The sequence below is a fragment of the Rhamphochromis sp. 'chilingali' genome, assembly GCF_963969265.1.
Source record: "Rhamphochromis sp. 'chilingali' genome assembly, chromosome: 3".
Lineage (NCBI taxonomy): Eukaryota > Metazoa > Chordata > Actinopteri > Cichliformes > Cichlidae > Rhamphochromis > Rhamphochromis sp. 'chilingali'.
Window position 1 is genome coordinate 37636895 of NC_137931.1, and position 16931 is coordinate 37653825.

Consider the following 16931-nt stretch of genomic DNA (forward strand, 5'->3'; position numbering starts at 1 on the left):
TCAGACAGGCTGTGTTGTAAGAGTGCAACACGTGAAGAAAGGTTGGTATTTTGATCTGAAGTAGCCAGAAATTAAAGATACATGAGACATTTTCAAAGCAGTCACATTTATTCATCTTTTTATACACATTTGCTAAGCAGCCTGTTGTGCTAGCAGTTGGCTTTGATAGGATTTACTATGGGATTTCAAGAATGCTTACTAAAAAATAAATACAAGACAACGTGTTCCACAGCTCAAAAATATACAAAGGTCTGAAATTAATGTAAACTTTAAAAACATGTTTTTTTATTTTACATAAGAAGCAATTCAACAACCTTTGTAACAATTCTAAAACGTTATTTAATTTACAAGTTTGTACAAAAACCCCCACTAAAACCTACAAGTACTGTATACAGAGGTTGGTCTGTATCTAGATGAAATGCATCTAGTACCGTAAGTTTAGTTCTTTATTATTGGTTTGTTTTCAAGAACATTTCAGTCAAGTAAACAACAACAGTTCAATGCCACCACGTGTTTTTAGCCTTTGGTAGAAGCATTCCTGTACTTCACTCCTAAAGCATCCTCGGGGTGTGAATATTATTAAGGGAAACAGCTGCATGTACACATCTATAAATATCTCCAGGTACAGCAAGAGACAAAAAAACTTCACAAACATCATTTTGTCAGTGCAGGAAAAAAACAAAAAAGTTGGAATGAAGGTTCACAGACTTAACTCATTGTGTACCCTGTTATATAGTGTTATTAATATGAAAATTAAAAGGGTATTGACAGCATACCTACAGGGAAGAACAAGGCTTCTGCCAGTTTTGCATAATGTTTGAGTACCATCACTCCAATAAGCTCCATGTACTTATAAAATTATGGTGAATACATGGGACTAAAATATACCAGGGTTACAACCAAAACCTTACATTTATATTTTTGGCATTTAATTACATTTTTAATGAAATTTTATAATTAAGTTTCCAATTTGTCTCTGTAACCAGTGTCTCGTATAAGATCTAAAACACATCTCTTATGAACAAAATAAGTATGTGAATAAAAAATAAAAATTCCAGCACTTCATTGTAAATTTTTGATCAAAGGTTTTTTGTGTATGTTATAAAAATAAATATATTTAGATTGGTTTGAGACAGAAAATATAGAAGTTATATTTTTTTGAATATTGAGGGGCAGAAAATGCCAAATCCAGACATTTCTCTTTTCAAGAGACTTAATAACCCGGCTCCATATTTAACCATACAATCAAAAATCTCACAAAAACACTCAACTTGCTGTGACCTCAGCTGCTTCATCACATATTTTCTCCTGTTGGATAAAATAAGGCATATTTGATCCTCTGAGTACTTTCCACTTGCCTCTTTCGACAATGCATAAACACATCATGTCAGCAAACCAGAAATGACCATTGGTAAGTTTTTCTTTATGACTTCAGCATTCTTTTCCAGCTCTCCGAGTTCCCTGCCTCGAACTTTTTGATCACTTTTTCATGTCCCATGTTAACACCTGCTCCTTTCTTGTCTCACGAGATTGTCAAGTTAGTGCTCGGCTTTGACACTTCCTGTCTCACCAATAATTACGTCTACCATTTCTTGCTATATGTACAGTATGTTAAAATATTCTAATAATAAGCTTTGATATAATTTAGTATATGACAAACTGAGTAAAATATACATAGTATCAATTCTGTTTACAGGAAATATGAATAGGGACTGAATGTTGACATTTGTCAATTCTGATGTTCATTTTGAGGGTATTAAAATCATTCGATGTAACTGGTTAGAGGAAATGTCCGTCTAATTGTATTCACAGAATACATACGGTTAATTATAACAGATCAACTTCTCTTGCTTATTTCTAAAAACGTTACGTTGTTGGGTTGGGTCTACAAGACTTTGGGAAATGTGCCTTAAACTAACAGAACAGCTATTAAACTCATTTCCAGCTCCATACTTTTATTTGCAGACTCTAGAGTAGCTTAGAGTGATTCACAGTTCATAATAATGCTTATTTATTTTATATGGGATGGTACCGCCTCTGACCATACTGGGGATCTCCATTAATTCTGACAGAGTTTTAGGTCAAAAAAGATTACTTTTAGGTGCACTGACCTCATTATTATACCTTGAACTCTGGCCATGTGTTGCTATGAGCATCACATATATATGGAAGCCTGTTTCCGCCACAAAAAAAAAAAGTATTCATAACTCCAAATTTCGAGTTATCTTTCTCAAAAAGTAACTTAACATTTTGACTTACTTTTCTTCAAAATTTTGAGTTAGTAACTCGCCATATCCTTCTGGTTAACAAGAAAATGACGTCATTCACGTAGATTACTGATTGGCAAAGCTAACTCTAAATTTGGAGTTACTTTTCTTAAAATTTTGAGTTAATAAGTCAAAATTCCATACATATATGATAGAAAATAAAGAAAAGAAAAATAGGTCCCCGTTTAAATTTAGAACTGAGAAGATTTTCCGGTTTGTAAATCATATTTTTCCATGTAATGCAGACGCAAAACAAGAGCCAACTGTTCATTTCATAAAGATGTTTTCTTAGAAATGCAGTCTGTATAAAACACCATCAATTACTAAATTTATGATTTTCTTTAAAAAATGTTCACGTTCGTCTAATTTTCTCTCCTTCTCTCCTCATTCTGGTCCATCTTTTTTTGTTTGTCTGTTTGCTGTAAACTAATAAAATTACTTAATTATTGCTTTTTTTTTATGTGGAGCCCTGCGATGAGTGGTCGTCATGAGGGCTCCCATCCGAGTTCTCTGTCTCACCCTCAGAGATGGCCTGCATGGGCGTTGAGTACAGCCTGCTGCGCATGCTGTAGCGGCTGCTGTTGGCAGGTGGTGGGATCCTGGAGCGTCCCTGCCTTGAGGCCGCAGATGTATGGAAGGATTTCGGTGAAAAGCCCTCTGCGTTGGTTTTCAAGTAGGGGCTGGAAAGGTGGTCTTGTCCTGATTGGGGCTGCTGCTGAGGGAAGGTGTTGTCGTCGGGGTGTATGGGTGACTCCATTAGAGTGTCTCCAAGTGATTTAGGGGTGATGGGACTCTTGAGGATCTCTGTAGCTGACATGCGGTAACTAGTGTCGGAGCGGCTTCCTTTCTTAAGCAGCAGTAGTTTGAACTCCTCGTTGGAGGTGCTGGACTTTTTTGCATTCCTGTAAATGGGACCGGGGACTCTGTGCAGGCCAGGTGGGGTCACAGCGGAGGAAGGTGATGCCACAGAGATAGGGGAGCTTGCAGTGCTGTTAGGTGGCGTGTTCCCCGAAGCGCCACCGAGGCGATTCCTCACACCCAACTCGGCAGAGTCTTTTCTCCCCAACACTTTCCTTTTAGACCTGAAGAAGACCACATTGATTAAAGAATTTCTGTACATTTTGAGTATACACAAACAAAATCCTATCTATCTAAGATACTAACCTGTGTATCATAGCGAATAAATCCTCAGTGGTGCGAGACTTAGTGGGGGACAGAAACACTGTGTCATCCTCTGGCCTTGACTCATCATGCACTGAGGACAGAGTGCTGTCACTGAGAGTGGAGTCTGTTAACAGGAACATTTCACACATATGAATATACTGCATCCTGTATATTCCACACTAACCAACCATTTAGCAATTTTTCATAATTTGTTTTGTTCAAAAAGCTCATTCAATTATTAGATATATCAAGTTTCAGCAGCTTTTGTATAAGTAAAATTACAGAAGAGATTCAGTTTACATACATAAAAAAGATCGTTTCCGCACCCTTAAAATTTATCTTGCACCTCCATCCTAGAACTTTTATTCACAATTAACAAGCTCTATGATCCTTTACAGGGGTCAGCAATTTTTTGAGCCATAAATCCTATTTCAGAGAATATTCCCACAATTGGAAGAACTTAGGGACAAAAACAGGCAGAATTGACCTCCATCCACCCATTTTATTAAATGTTTATCCAGCTTACAGTCTCAGAGGGGCTGCAGTCTACCCCAGCAGTCACAGAGCAAAATGAAGGGTACATCATATCAGCCTGAGCAGGTTGCCAGTCCCTCACAGGAGCAGAGAGAGGCAGATAACCACACAGTCTCACATCCAAACCTACAGGTAATTCAGAATCACCAGTTACCCAAACACACACACAGCTTTGTGTCACAGGAGGAAGTCCAGACAGGCACACAGAAAACATGCAAACTCCACACAGAGATGACAGACCTTATTGCTGTGGCAGCGCTAATGACTGCAACAGACAGTACAGAGGCAAAAAGCAGGAGAAAAAGGTGCAGAGCAGAGAGTTGCATTGAGTACAAACTGGGGTTGAGGAGGGGATCACAAGGACATTAAGTCATTACCTTTACTAAAATAGTCCTCCATGTCTGGCATGGACTCCTTGCTTTCCTGTGAGATACATTCGGATGACTCGCCCAATGAATCCATTTCTTTGCTGTCTTCATTGCTGATTGGACTGCTTTGCAGCGTCTCCAACTGACTGTCAGTAGCAGGCACTTTATCCTGACTGCTGGGTCTATTGGGGGAACTGTGTAGGACAGGAGGAGGAGGAGGAGGATACGCCTCTTCTTCTTCTTCACAGTGCTGTTGCTGTAAAGTCTCAGACTGTGAGCTGAAGTCTCCGAGGCAGGCAGGTGTTTCTGGCAGCTCTCTACAGGTCTCTCTTTCTTGACTTCTGGTTTGTTCGGGGACTTCTGGACCTTTCTGGTTCAAACATGAGTCTGACTGGAGCCTGACTGTTGTCACACACTTTGCAGGAGCCTCTTGCTCCGGCTCGTTCCTTGTCTCAGTCTCACATGCTGACCTTCCACTTGTAAGCTCTTCATTTGAGGTAAACACACCTGACTCCTTTGAGGATAGGTGAAGATGATGGTGGTGTGAGTTGTACAGTGCGGGACTCTTAAGCTCTAAAGATTTACTAGTGGAAAGTTTGCTAGGTGAGTTCACAGTGGGATATTGGAATTTGGAAGTGGTGTGATTTTCATGCTGCTCCTTACTGATCGATCGGAGGTGTACTGAGTTCAGCACCGTGGGCGTAATGGACAGGCAATAGGCGTTGAATACCTCTGGGTTGTGAGGTACTATAGGCTTGGCTGACACTGCTGCTTTTTGTTTGTTTTGGTGAAGGATTTGCATCTGGGTCTTGTAAGCTGTCGCCTTGTTGTTGACGCTGTGAAGGGCACTTAAGTCGAGATGAGAGGGAGGGATAATTGGCAGCTCCAGATCTCTCTTTGAGGTTGCACCATCCCTAGAGGACAGTGACTGAAGTGAAAGTGATGAGAGAGAGGACTTCCTCTCTGGGACTTTGGGCTTCCTTTTACCACTTGATGGAGACAGTGGCCCAGGGAAAAAGGTAGAGGGAAATGAGGAGGTGGGTGTTTCTGATTGACTGGAGTAGCCACTGGATGGGCTTGCCAGGCCTGCCAACTTCTCTGGGGATATGAGCTTGAAATCTTCCTCGACTGATGGAAGTGAAGGGGTGGTAGCTCTGGAGCCAGACTGGGACGTCTGCGACTCAGAGCTATCCTGTGACTTGATGCATTCAATAACCGTCGTACCTGTAGCTGTGCTGGAGTTTGACAACGATCGGTAAGGATCTGTGGATTTCAAATCATTCAGGAGCCACAGATCTGCATAGTCTGACTGCAAAACCCCCTCATCCTTAAATGAATGTGTATCTGTGGAGACTAAGTCGGGTAGATCAGCTGAGCCCTCAACCCCCCAGCCTACCCGGGTTTCTCTGACCAGTGAGGAGTTTTCAGTGTGAGCCAGAGAGCCAGACAAAGCCAGCTGCAGTTTCCTCTCCTTTGCAGACAGATGAAGTTGCTGCCCACATGTAATCTTTGGTTCTTTCTTAATAGGGATGTTTCCCTCACTGCATATTTTCCTTAAGGAGGAGCTCCTCTTAGGTGGCGATGGCTTCACCTTTGGTTTTTTTAAGGAGAGGCAGCGTCTTCCCAGTGTCATGTGACCACTTGAGTCTGACAGGCCACAGTCAGTGCCTGAGGGTGCATAGTTATTATAAGTGAAGCTTTGGCTACCTTTCAAGCCGCAGTCAAAGTGCATGGAGGTGTAGTAACCTTCGTTGTCCACAGAGTAGTGCGAGACGGTGTCTGCTTTCTCTGACGGTGGTTTGTCGGAGAAGCTGCTCTCACAGGTAGCCATACTGGTGAAACTGGGGCAGCCCAGACTGCTCTCAGCCTCTCTGCTTGGCTCGGGGCTGAAGCCCTGTGACCCCGGAGGCTCTGGATTGGGGTAACTCCACTCCCCCTCGATGGGATTGCTGACACCAACTTCTTCTAATATGTCCATAGCTGTGGAGGAGAAGGAGCCTGCTCTTTGGGTCCTGAGGCCCTGATAGTGGTCCAGCAAGAAGCCTGTCTGGTCATCGTTAGTATGAGTGGCAGCGTTTAAAGAGAGCTCAGAGTCACAGTGGGAGGAGCCGGTCAGAGGTGGAGATGCGGCAGGAGGGATTGTTTCTGATGTCTGGGAGGGGCATGTGGAACTGCTCCCGCTCCAGTTCCCGCTGGAGGACTGGTGGTCCTCCTTATGGTCTATCTGGCCTCCCAGCACTGCTGCAGCAGAGATGGAGTGCATAGGGCTGCTGAAGGTGTCCGAGCTAGATGAGATCTCACAGCTGCCCATGTCAGCTTTTCTAGGCAGGTGAGATCTGGTCCGTTCCATCCAGCTGCGCTCCGGACTCTGTGACAGCTGCTTGTACTTAAGGCTTCCTAGCTGGTGTTCAGACATGGCCTGGTCATCAGTACTCTCCTCTTCATCCTTCAGAGTCAACTTCCTAGAGCCAGTCAGAAACCCCTCAGTGTCGAAGGGGGAAAGGTCCTCCTCATCGTCGCTGTCGTTATGTCCGTTGTCCAACATTCGGCTGGTGTCTCGGGGCAGACTCCGAGAACGCAGGTGTGCTCCAACGGAGGCACTGAACATGGCGTCCGAGGTCTCAGGGAGGGAGGAGATGTTTCCTGCAGAATGTGAGAGGGAGAGGGAGACTCCCTGGCCTCTCTGGAGCCTGATCCTCCTTCGAGATGGTGCTCCTGAGATCAAAAAGTCTTCTGTCTGACAACCCGAGTCTCTGGTATTGAGATGGCTGGCAAACTCTTGCATGGAAGGGGTGATATCTGCACTGGCGTGAACTATCACTGTCCGCTCTCTGGAGCCAGGAGAGTCATCAGAATCTGTGAGAAGCAAGATGCACACAAAATACAAGAATAAGAAATTCAAATGTCTTTCTTCATGTATTTAAAGGTAACCTGTTATAAAAAAAATACTTTCAGGTGCTCCACTTGTCACAAAGTGTCACCACAGGAGGTGGTTGCACGTTTGATTTGGCAGATCTTTACACTTTTGCCCTTCCTGAGAGAAACTGCAAGGGATTTGTGTCTGTTGTAATGCTTGTCTTTATGTTCTGTCATATATAAACTGCTACAATTGTGGATGCTCAAATCAAACATGGCCAAAGTTTCAAATAAGAAAATCAAGTATATATGTAGAAGTAATCCTTGTGAGTCAAACATGCTTGAAATACTCTTTCAGGCAGTTTTTCTATTCTTGGTTTGTGACGATATCACTGAGAGGGATATGCCAAATATGATAATTTCAGCCATACAGTGGAAGGACCTGTACAGCTTGTTTTGGACAGGACGGCCTGCATTAAGGCCCAGAAAAACATAAACAAGCATTATTTTGAACTGTGAATCACGCAAAGCTACTCTAAGCATGGTCCAAGAAAACTAATATGGAGCTGGAAATGAGCAGTATGAGTGGGGTGGGGGAGTTCCAACCGGCACTTTGCATCTTCCCATCTTATTTTCCATCAACTCTGCTGTTGATGGTCCAATGAAAATATTATAGGGATAGTTAACCACTAAATACAGTTTGCAACACTGATAGATGCACACTTCTTAATACACAGTTAAATTTGGTAGCTGTAGTTTGGTAGAAAGAAAACAGTACCCATATGAAGTTCTTTAAATGTATTTTTTGGAGAACCACTGTATTCAATAGAATACATACATCTACAAGTCTGAATTGGGTACTAACTCAGTCCAAAACAACAGTGATGAATAAATGTGTAGTAGGTAGGTATCGTGCTGTCTAAAAAAATCTTAAAATAAACATTTTCCCTCTTATTATAAGCTTCTGGTATTTTTTAAGTCAGGGGAAGCTGTTTGCCAGCCACAAGTAAATGCAAAAATGCAAAAAAAAAAAACCATCCTACTTAATACCAGATACTAGGCCAATTGTGTGGTGGAATTAAACGGCATTCAGCAAACATGAGAAACATTTAAACCCCACAACTATGAAAAGGTTGTGAAAAATAAATGCTAACAAGGTCCACTAGGTAAAATCAAGCAAAGCAAGCATGTGACAAGATTACCACAACTATGCACAGTAATTGAGGAGCAGTTTGGATTTGTTTCAGGATAATTCAAACAATAGTCAAAGTAGTCCAGATAGTATTTTAGTAATTATCTGAGTTAAAAAAAAAAATACTATTTAACTATGCATTTAGTTCAGAAAGCAGTACTGGCCAATGTGAATTTGGTATTCAAAAATACCTTATAATTGTAACATATGCGCTTGTGCACTACACTCACTATTAGTTCTAGTAACTACATAAAACAATAGAGGAAAAACGAAACTGAATCAAGTTTGTGTTCGCATGTGTCAGTTTAAGGAACATACCTAAGTCTCGCTGCACCTGTCTCGGAACGCCGGCAACAGTCCTCCGTCTCCTCAGCTTCCGTCTCCTCTGAAGCAAAGACTGCGAGTGAACGAGCGAGCAACGCACACTAGCATCTCTGTCAAAGCCAACCCCTGCAATGGAGACAGCACATCTGAGGAATCTTTGTTTGGTGGCGACTGCAGAGATTCCTTCTTTAACTCTCACGCTGTCACATAAAGAAACATTTAAGGTGACGCTCGGCCGTACCAAATTTAGGTGTTGCACAAAAATAGCAGTGAGGAGTGGAGCAAAGAGATCTGACAGAACTCAAAGTAGTAAGTTATTTACTGCTTAACGTAATGACAAAGCAGTAATTGTAAGAAACTTTGGAAAAGGACAGAAAACAAATGGTACTGATGATGGGTTTTGTACACATAAGAGAACTCCTGATGTGCAGGGTTCTGCTTTCCCTCTCTATATGATTTACTGTCATGTGATTGCAGGTCAGAGCTTTCAGCTCCATAGCGATTGCTGTGCTTTGCTTACAATGTGCATTTTTTACCCTCCACTGTCTCTGACTCGGCCGGTGTTGTTGTACAGCTCTCCTTTTGAGTGAAAATGAGCGAGAGTAAATAACGTCAGGCTGCCCTTTTCAACAATCTGGACAGAACTAATCAGCATTCATGTCATTGCATCTCGCCTCTTTGCAACAGCAGGCACAAAGCGTCAAAGGATGAGAAACAAAGTTAACTGGGCACAAAGCATGACTTGCACATTGAGAGTGACTGGAGCAACATTAATTGTGGCTTCTTTAGTAGTGATTGAACTGCAACACTTCCTTATATCTTCCAGGTACTTCATTGTTTCAAGAAAATTAGACAGTGAAAAAATTTTTAGTATCATGAGGAAGAGCCAAAACCAAACATTGTTCATTTGAGCACATATAGTTAACTTCATCTCCCTTTTAGTTTTCAATTTATGTTTTTAGTTTTTTTTAACAGTTTAATATACTTTTAGTAAATAATTTTCAAATGTTTAATCACAGTTTTTAGCAAAATACTGTCCTGTTTATCCATTAACCTAGCTTACAATGTTGTTAGTAGCATTAGTTAACAGTTTTAACTGTTAATCCATAAATTTAGCTTATGTAGATAACACCTTTTAAATAAAAACTTTAGGTTTAACTGCTCACCAACTTAAAAAAAATGGCCAACATATTAAACTAATATTTCTTCTTCTTCTTTTTTTGGATAGCATTATCTAATATTTTCAGCTGTTAATCCATTTAGCTAAAAATGATTATAGCTATTTGCTAACAGATTGACTGTTAGGACTTACTACTTGTAATTTACTAGAATTTACCAATTTTTATAAATTATGCTGAACAATTAATCATTTTTTTTGTTGCTAATTTATAACAGTGTTATCTAAAAAATATAACAGCTGTTTACATTATTTACTACTGCTTTTCAGCTCCATTACTTTCAGTCAGGTTAATAGTTTTGCTAACTTTTAACTAGATTAGCTAATTAGTAATTAGTAAATCCCTAACTTATGGTAGAAGTAAAAAATATTAAAATACCTTTTTTTTTTTTTTTTTTTTTTTTACTGAGTGTTAGCAAGTTGTGTCGCTACTCTAAAAATATAGCTATGGGAAAGTGATAGCTTAGCTTGCCAGCTCTAGCAATCAGAAGAAACAGGGGGAAAGAGCTAGCTTAGCACTATGTACAAATCAACCACCCCCATGACCTATAACGAATATGGGTACATAGGAAGGTCAGCATGTAGAACTACTGCTATAATGGCTAATTAGCCTGAAAAAGGGGATGATTTGTTTATTTTAGCATGACTGAAAACAAAGGTTAAACAATAAGCTTGGCTTTGCTAAAATGTATATAAATCCAACTAATCTTTATATCACTTTTTTTTTTTTTTTGAGCAAAGGAAAAATGTAAATTTACACTTTTATGGCAAGACTGGTGCCTTAAATTTCATTTTGCCAAAAATCACAAAATTATTTTTAAACACTTCAGGTTTTGTAAAGATTTGAAAATACATTATATGAGCTGTAATTACAATGTTTCAGAGCTGCCTCTACGCTGTGCGTCTTTGCTTTTTCACCTTCCAAAGTCAAGCAAGCTGGCTCCTTGTTTCCAGTCTTTATTCTAAACTTAATATAAGCTGGTTGTTGCTTTGTTGTCTGAGTGGTATCAATATTCCTATTTAACGCTAAAGGAAAAAAAGTTTATATGCAGGAAAAAAAAAAACCCAGAAAGGTGGCTGCAACTGCTGACAACTGCACACCACACCTTAGTTCAGTCACAACAATCAGATTCAGTGATTTCAATTTACCGGTCACATTAATGGGGATGACACATGAGGTGATGACTTGGGAATTGCTTTTCATTCTCTCTTCTGGAGTGGGCAGCGGCAGAGCTTTAGACCAGTTAGTCTGCTTGTCCAGGGTGGAGGGGATGTTAGGGATGGGAAACTTAGACCGGTGACCTAGAGCCACCCCGTCAGAGTCGGGGTCAGAGGGCGCAGCCTGCAACAGATGGATATTTGCATGGTTAGATTGTTAAGGTTAGGCCAGCATTACATGAAATATGGTTTGGCGGAGTTAGAAAGTGACCAAACTCAGCTTCAGGAAGGGGAATGTGCTGATTAAAGTAAGGGATTAGACTGGTATTGTCCAAGTGTTTATTTGGGAAAGAACTGAAGAGTAGATGAAGAGATTAGTGTCTTATTAATAATCTGCAGCAGTCAGTGCTCCCTTCTTTGCAGGCAGAACAGAGGTAAATCAATACACATGCCCTTCCAGCTGCTGAGTTTAATGTTGGAGTGCAAAGAAACCATTAAGTCATGGAAATGAACAGCATGCTTTGGAAAAAAGGGAGAATGGAAAGCACAAGAAGCATTCAAAGAATCTCTACGTCATGCAAAAATTAAGGTTCAGAAACCCGACTGTGTCCGAGCCTCAGGCTAATAAAAAGTTTGACACACACACACACTACAGAACACGTCTTGACAGATACTTTACAAATAAATAAAATGATGCCTCCTTCACTCACAGGATATGACAAACTATAACTTCAATTCTTAGCTCATGCTCCAACATTCCAAAATTTTTCCGAGGGTCTCCTGCATCATAACAAGTGTCCAGAAATCTCTGAGAGGAAATACTTCACAGCAGCGTTCCTCAACCATGGGCCTCCTCAGACTCTGCAGAGCCACTTGTCTTTATATCTGCATGCTAAATGAATTTCTTACCTTGAGATTCCAACACAGAGACACATGTGAAACTGGGAGTGATTCTCAGTTTCAACTGGTTCCCACCTCCACAACCCGACAACCTCCCACCCCCATTTAAAGGCAACCCTCGAGCCTTTGTGCTCCCTGTTCCCAGCAGACCAATGAGACCCTGACAAAACCCCGACCACAAAAGAAACTGGTTTCCTTGGAAACTTCTCGCAACTAGGAGGGAAAAAAAAAATCAAAGGAAGACCATTTACAGCTGATTTGTTTTGAGAACGGTTTCAGGAGTGCCTGAGAGGAGGGATGAGCGGGCTGAGAGAAAGAGACGAGGGATTTGAGAAAAAGGAGGAAGAGTGGGCACGTACGGGATGAGGGGAAATAAAAAAGGAGCGGCAGAGTTTGAAGCTCATTCCTGTCTCACGACGGGCATCAAGCACGATACTTGTTTAAAAAAAGAAAAGAGAATCAAGAGAGAAACACGAGGCTGTCAGCTGTACAGTGGGGAAACCACAGCACAGAGGGATCATGGGTAATCACAGGCGCAAGTTTCGAGAAGCCGACCCTATCATTAGAGAAACCCGGGCGGCTGTGATTGTGGCCCACATACACATTCCTCACATACTCCAAGCCCTTCATATGAACTCAAACAACAACAACAACAGTATGTAAACATGTGATGTGTGGGTGAAACTTTAAAGAGGTGCTCGCCTTCAGTATCACCCCACCCTCTCAACCGGGTGGAGCAGGATGGCTACTACTGCCAGTAAGAGAGAGGGCATGCATTTAAAAAGAGATAAGTAGAGGTCAGTCGGGGCGGACATGTGAAATAAGGTGTTAGGAATAGGAGGACGGCGAGGGAGGGAAGGGACCAATACCTTTCTGCTCCAGGGAGAGAAGTGGCAACATTCGGTAGGGGAGGTGGAGCGGGTGGATTCGAACTGAATTACAGGGTGAAAAACAAACAAAAAAGGACAAAAGCACATGGCAGGAATGAACATGGAGATCTTCAACACACAAACATAAGAGACAACATTAGGGAGGAATATGAACACTGAAATATTTGGGTCAAGGCAGGCTGGTGAGCTGATGCTGAACCAGTTATGGTGATGAAAAAATGAATAAAACATGAATGAAGCAGCACACACGTGACAAACACAGTCCCCTTTACCTGTGCTAACTGTGTCGTTGCATCTCTAAAATGCCTCTCTGGCTCCTTTGATCAAAGGAAATAAAAACCATACAAATATTATTTAAAGGGAAATCATTATGCACATTTCCAACTACATTTTTAAAAAGATTCTTGAAAACTCTGATTTGTCTTATACTGTTTTAACTCCCTTTCCCTCCCTTCATCAAGCCAACTTTCTTCTGATTGGCTCCCCTTCTCGGACAGAAGGCTTGGACAGGTGTAATGGTCATTTTTTCAGATGCTGCTTGCTGCTCTTAATTGCGCACAAGATGTCTTTTAGAATCAAGGCATTGAGAGATAACCGTCCCGTTTTAGAGGCCATAAAGTCTGTGTCAGTGATGGCGGTGGCAACGGTATCCTGCAGGTTTTAGATGTGTCCTTGATCCAACACAGCAGATTTAAATGGCTAAATGACTTCCTCAACATGTCTTTGACATGACATTTGATTCAGGTGTGTTGATCCTGGATGAGATCTAAAACCTGCAGGACACCGGCGCTCGAGTCCTGGAGTTCGAGATCCCTGATGTAAGTGAAACTTAGTGTTTTGTAGCACAATAAGTGGACAGTTAAACAAATACAGTAGGAGAAAATATAAGGCACATCTGAATGATTTATGACTGGGAATGCAGTTGGAGGCTAACTACACAAGCAGAGCCTCAGTTATGGTCACAGCACAGTGTGTGCTGTAATGTCATCGCAACCCTCAAACCATTCATATCGGTGCTTGACGTGTCTCAGTTCAGAAAGAAAGCTCTGCATCAGTGCTGGTACGGACAGATTTGTTTCACAGTTTTTCCAGAATGGATTTTCCATCTGATCCTTTTCTGTGATCTGGGACAGGCTATTATAGCATTTAGCTGTACCATAATATACTGGTACTGAAGATAACCTTGACATTTAAAAATAAAACTACAATATTTATATAAAAATGCATATTAGAATATTATAAATAACAGCGTCATTACTAAAACACAACCGGGTGTAAACTAGTGACATTTCATTAGTTTACAGTCTGGGAAAGAGAGGAGACTGACCTGAGATCATATAAGGAATATCTGCTCTTACTGATGTCAGCAAGAGCCAAGATTGGAAAAAAAAAAACTGTCTTAAACTGAGTGTTTGTCTGAGCTGTTGGCTCACAGGGATTACTTGTATACGCACTGACTTCTTTATTGGAAACTATGGCCATGGGTAGTAAAAGCACTGACCACTGGTGTGGTATATGTAAGAAAATAAATAAAAGCAGATTAAGTTCCCTTTAAAATGCAATAGAAGCAACATTTGAATATCAAAAGATGATTATTTTTCACATCTGTGTCTATCAATATGAATTATAGTGATGGTGTCACTGGACTTGGTGATTTTCATACTGAAATCAAGAAGATCTTTTAAAGCAGTTTGGATCAAAGTCGAGGACAATCGTCTCACCGTTGTTAAATTTGTTCCCCTCTGAGGGGGGGGACACATCGGCATTGGGGGCACCGGCGAGATTGCGATGGTAACTCTCCGCTCCCTGCTGCCCGATCGTCTCCTCTGGTGATCTGCAGCAAAAAAGATGTAAAACACTGAAGATCAATTGTATTTGTTCACTGAGATAATAAAATATAAGTGTCGAGAGGTGTCACATGCAGACCGACCTGCGGGGTCAGATTAATCTGGTTAGATATGAGTCCTTGGTCAGCCATTTTTTCTGCATTGAATTTACCCAGGAATTATTGTGTAGTGTTGTGCTTAAGAGTGCATGACTAAAGTGATTTTGATGAATTCATAAGTGAACTTCTTTGATGCTTGACTATTTATGGTTTTTTTTAAGTTGTAGATAGACTGTCTGTGTGAAAATGGCCTCTGAACATGCTTGTTATTTACGTTGTAGTTGCACAACATGTCCACTAGAGGGCACGATGCCTCCAAACACAGGCTGCAGACCTGCCTGGAAGGATGCATGTTATAGCTGAAATGTTTTTAAATGGCACATAAGGGAAAAGTGAAGCAGTTTATTAACTAGGCATGACAGAGAGCAGCTTTCCCTCCTGTGTTGCAATCTGAGGAGCTGAGTGCTCCTGAGGGCCTCACCTCGGTGCAGGGCCCACAGGCTGGTTTTGGCTTGCCTGTGGAGCTCTTCCACACATTCTGGCCGTGTAGAGGGATGGAAAACGTTCCTCTGCTGATGCCAGGGAGCTTGGTAGTGTGCTGTCAGCTTACTCTCCACATCCAGGTTAGATACCGCTGTCAGGGAGAGAGAGATAGCTAAAAATGACAAACCTTTTCTAGTGAAATTCAACAGTGTGGTCACAGACAATCCAGTGTCATCATTTATAAGGCACAAGGGCATCTATATGATCCTAAAACATCTCACTGAAGCACAAATTAAGCCACACCCATGTGACTAGGTAATAGTTTGAAACGTGTTGCTTTACATTGGAAGTTTAGTGAGGAGAAATGGTCACAAAAAGATCTCAATTGAATGAGCCTTCCATTAATAGAGAAAGCTCCAACAATCAGACGAACCTCTATGAGTAATCACTTGGTTTTGCTATTCTGTGGGAAGCAACGTTTTTCCAATCGTCTGGAAAAAGCCACTTTAAATCTTAGCATCAGTTTCAAGTTGTCAAGTTGTCAGATAGTCAGATGTCTATTCATATTAATGTACAGAATTCACCTGCTTGCTGCTACTACTGCACATTCACCCAGTGTGTGTGTGTGTATATATATATATATATATATATATATATATATATATATATATATATATATATATAATGTTCTTCCTCTACACCCCCCCCCCTCCCCCCCCCCCCAATTTTTGCACATGTCGAGGAGCGTGTCAGGCTACATTTCACTGTGTGTTATACTTGTATAACTATGCATGTGACAAATAAAGAACCTTGAACCTTGAAGTTCCTAACTGACTGTAGAGGCACCAGGTGTGAACTTTTGCTGCTGTAGCTCATATCCTTCAAGCTTTGAGATGCTCTTCTGCATATCTTGTTTTTAACAACTGGTTATTTGAGTTACTATTGCCTTCAGCTTGAAGCAGTCTGGCCATTAATAAGCCACTGTCACCCAGAGAACTAACCAAATTGTTTGCGGAGGATTTAAGAGACAAAGTCACCGTCCTTCCCCATTCTGATGCTCTGTTTGAATTTCAGCAGGCTGTCTTGACAATGTTTACATGCCTGAATGCATTCATTTGGTGCCACGTGATTGGATGATTAGATACTTGTATTAACAAGCAGGTAAACCTAATGAATTGGCTGGTGGGTCATTAATTAGTTAATTTATTCTGTCACTTTATAGAGACCAGCTTTTCATCATAATTAGCTGATATTTCACTAGTTTATCCAACCTGTTATCTGATAACTTTAACAGTCAGATTTTTATCGTTCATGGATTTCCTTTAAAGGACAATGGCTACTATCAGTCCATTATTTCGTCATGCTTCTTGTAACCCTTATTGAGACATGATGGCTGCATCACGGAAAGGCAGCTTTCATCACGACTGTACTGGACGTTCATTCAGGCATTTTTGTGGTTAAAATGTGTGACGTCCACATTTTCTGAAACAAATGCAACTGATGAGCTTTGCTTTGTGGTGGCTTTGAATGTTATCTCCTTCTACATATGAACACTGAAGGGTTTTTTATTAGTTGGGAGAACAACAGAGTCAGCTTAAAGCCTGAGACTAAAAATCCAGATAATCACATCCAATGTTAGCAGCACAATAGCCTGTTTACTAATGCAATGCTATCACCTGCAGCCAAACAATAGGTATTAATGCAACCTGATAGTGTGACTTTCATCCTCTAAA

The 16931-nt window shown here is 41.1% G+C and overlaps 1 protein-coding gene across 5 annotated transcripts in view; it reads right to left on the bottom strand.

Annotated features, from left to right (window-relative positions):
* Positions 1 to 106: 106 nt before the first annotated feature.
* nhsa (Nance-Horan syndrome a (congenital cataracts and dental anomalies)) overlaps positions 107 to 16931 on the bottom strand; it is a 67286-nt gene continuing 50461 nt past the window's right edge. For 2 of the 5 annotated variants that reach the window (XM_080877041.1, XM_080877042.1), the window contains exons 2-9: positions 15197 to 15349; positions 14552 to 14664; positions 12810 to 12872; positions 11032 to 11224; positions 8700 to 8831; positions 4343 to 7189; positions 3432 to 3555; positions 107 to 3349 (exon numbers count right to left, since the gene is read on the bottom strand). In XM_080877041.1, coding sequence (XP_080733167.1) covers positions 2725 to 3349; positions 3432 to 3555; positions 4343 to 7189; positions 8700 to 8831; positions 11032 to 11224; positions 12810 to 12872; positions 14552 to 14664; positions 15197 to 15349 — 4250 coding nt within the window. In that variant the 3' untranslated portion in view covers positions 107 to 2724. The other 3 variants (XM_080877043.1, XM_080877045.1, XM_080877044.1) reach the window with 3 other exon arrangements.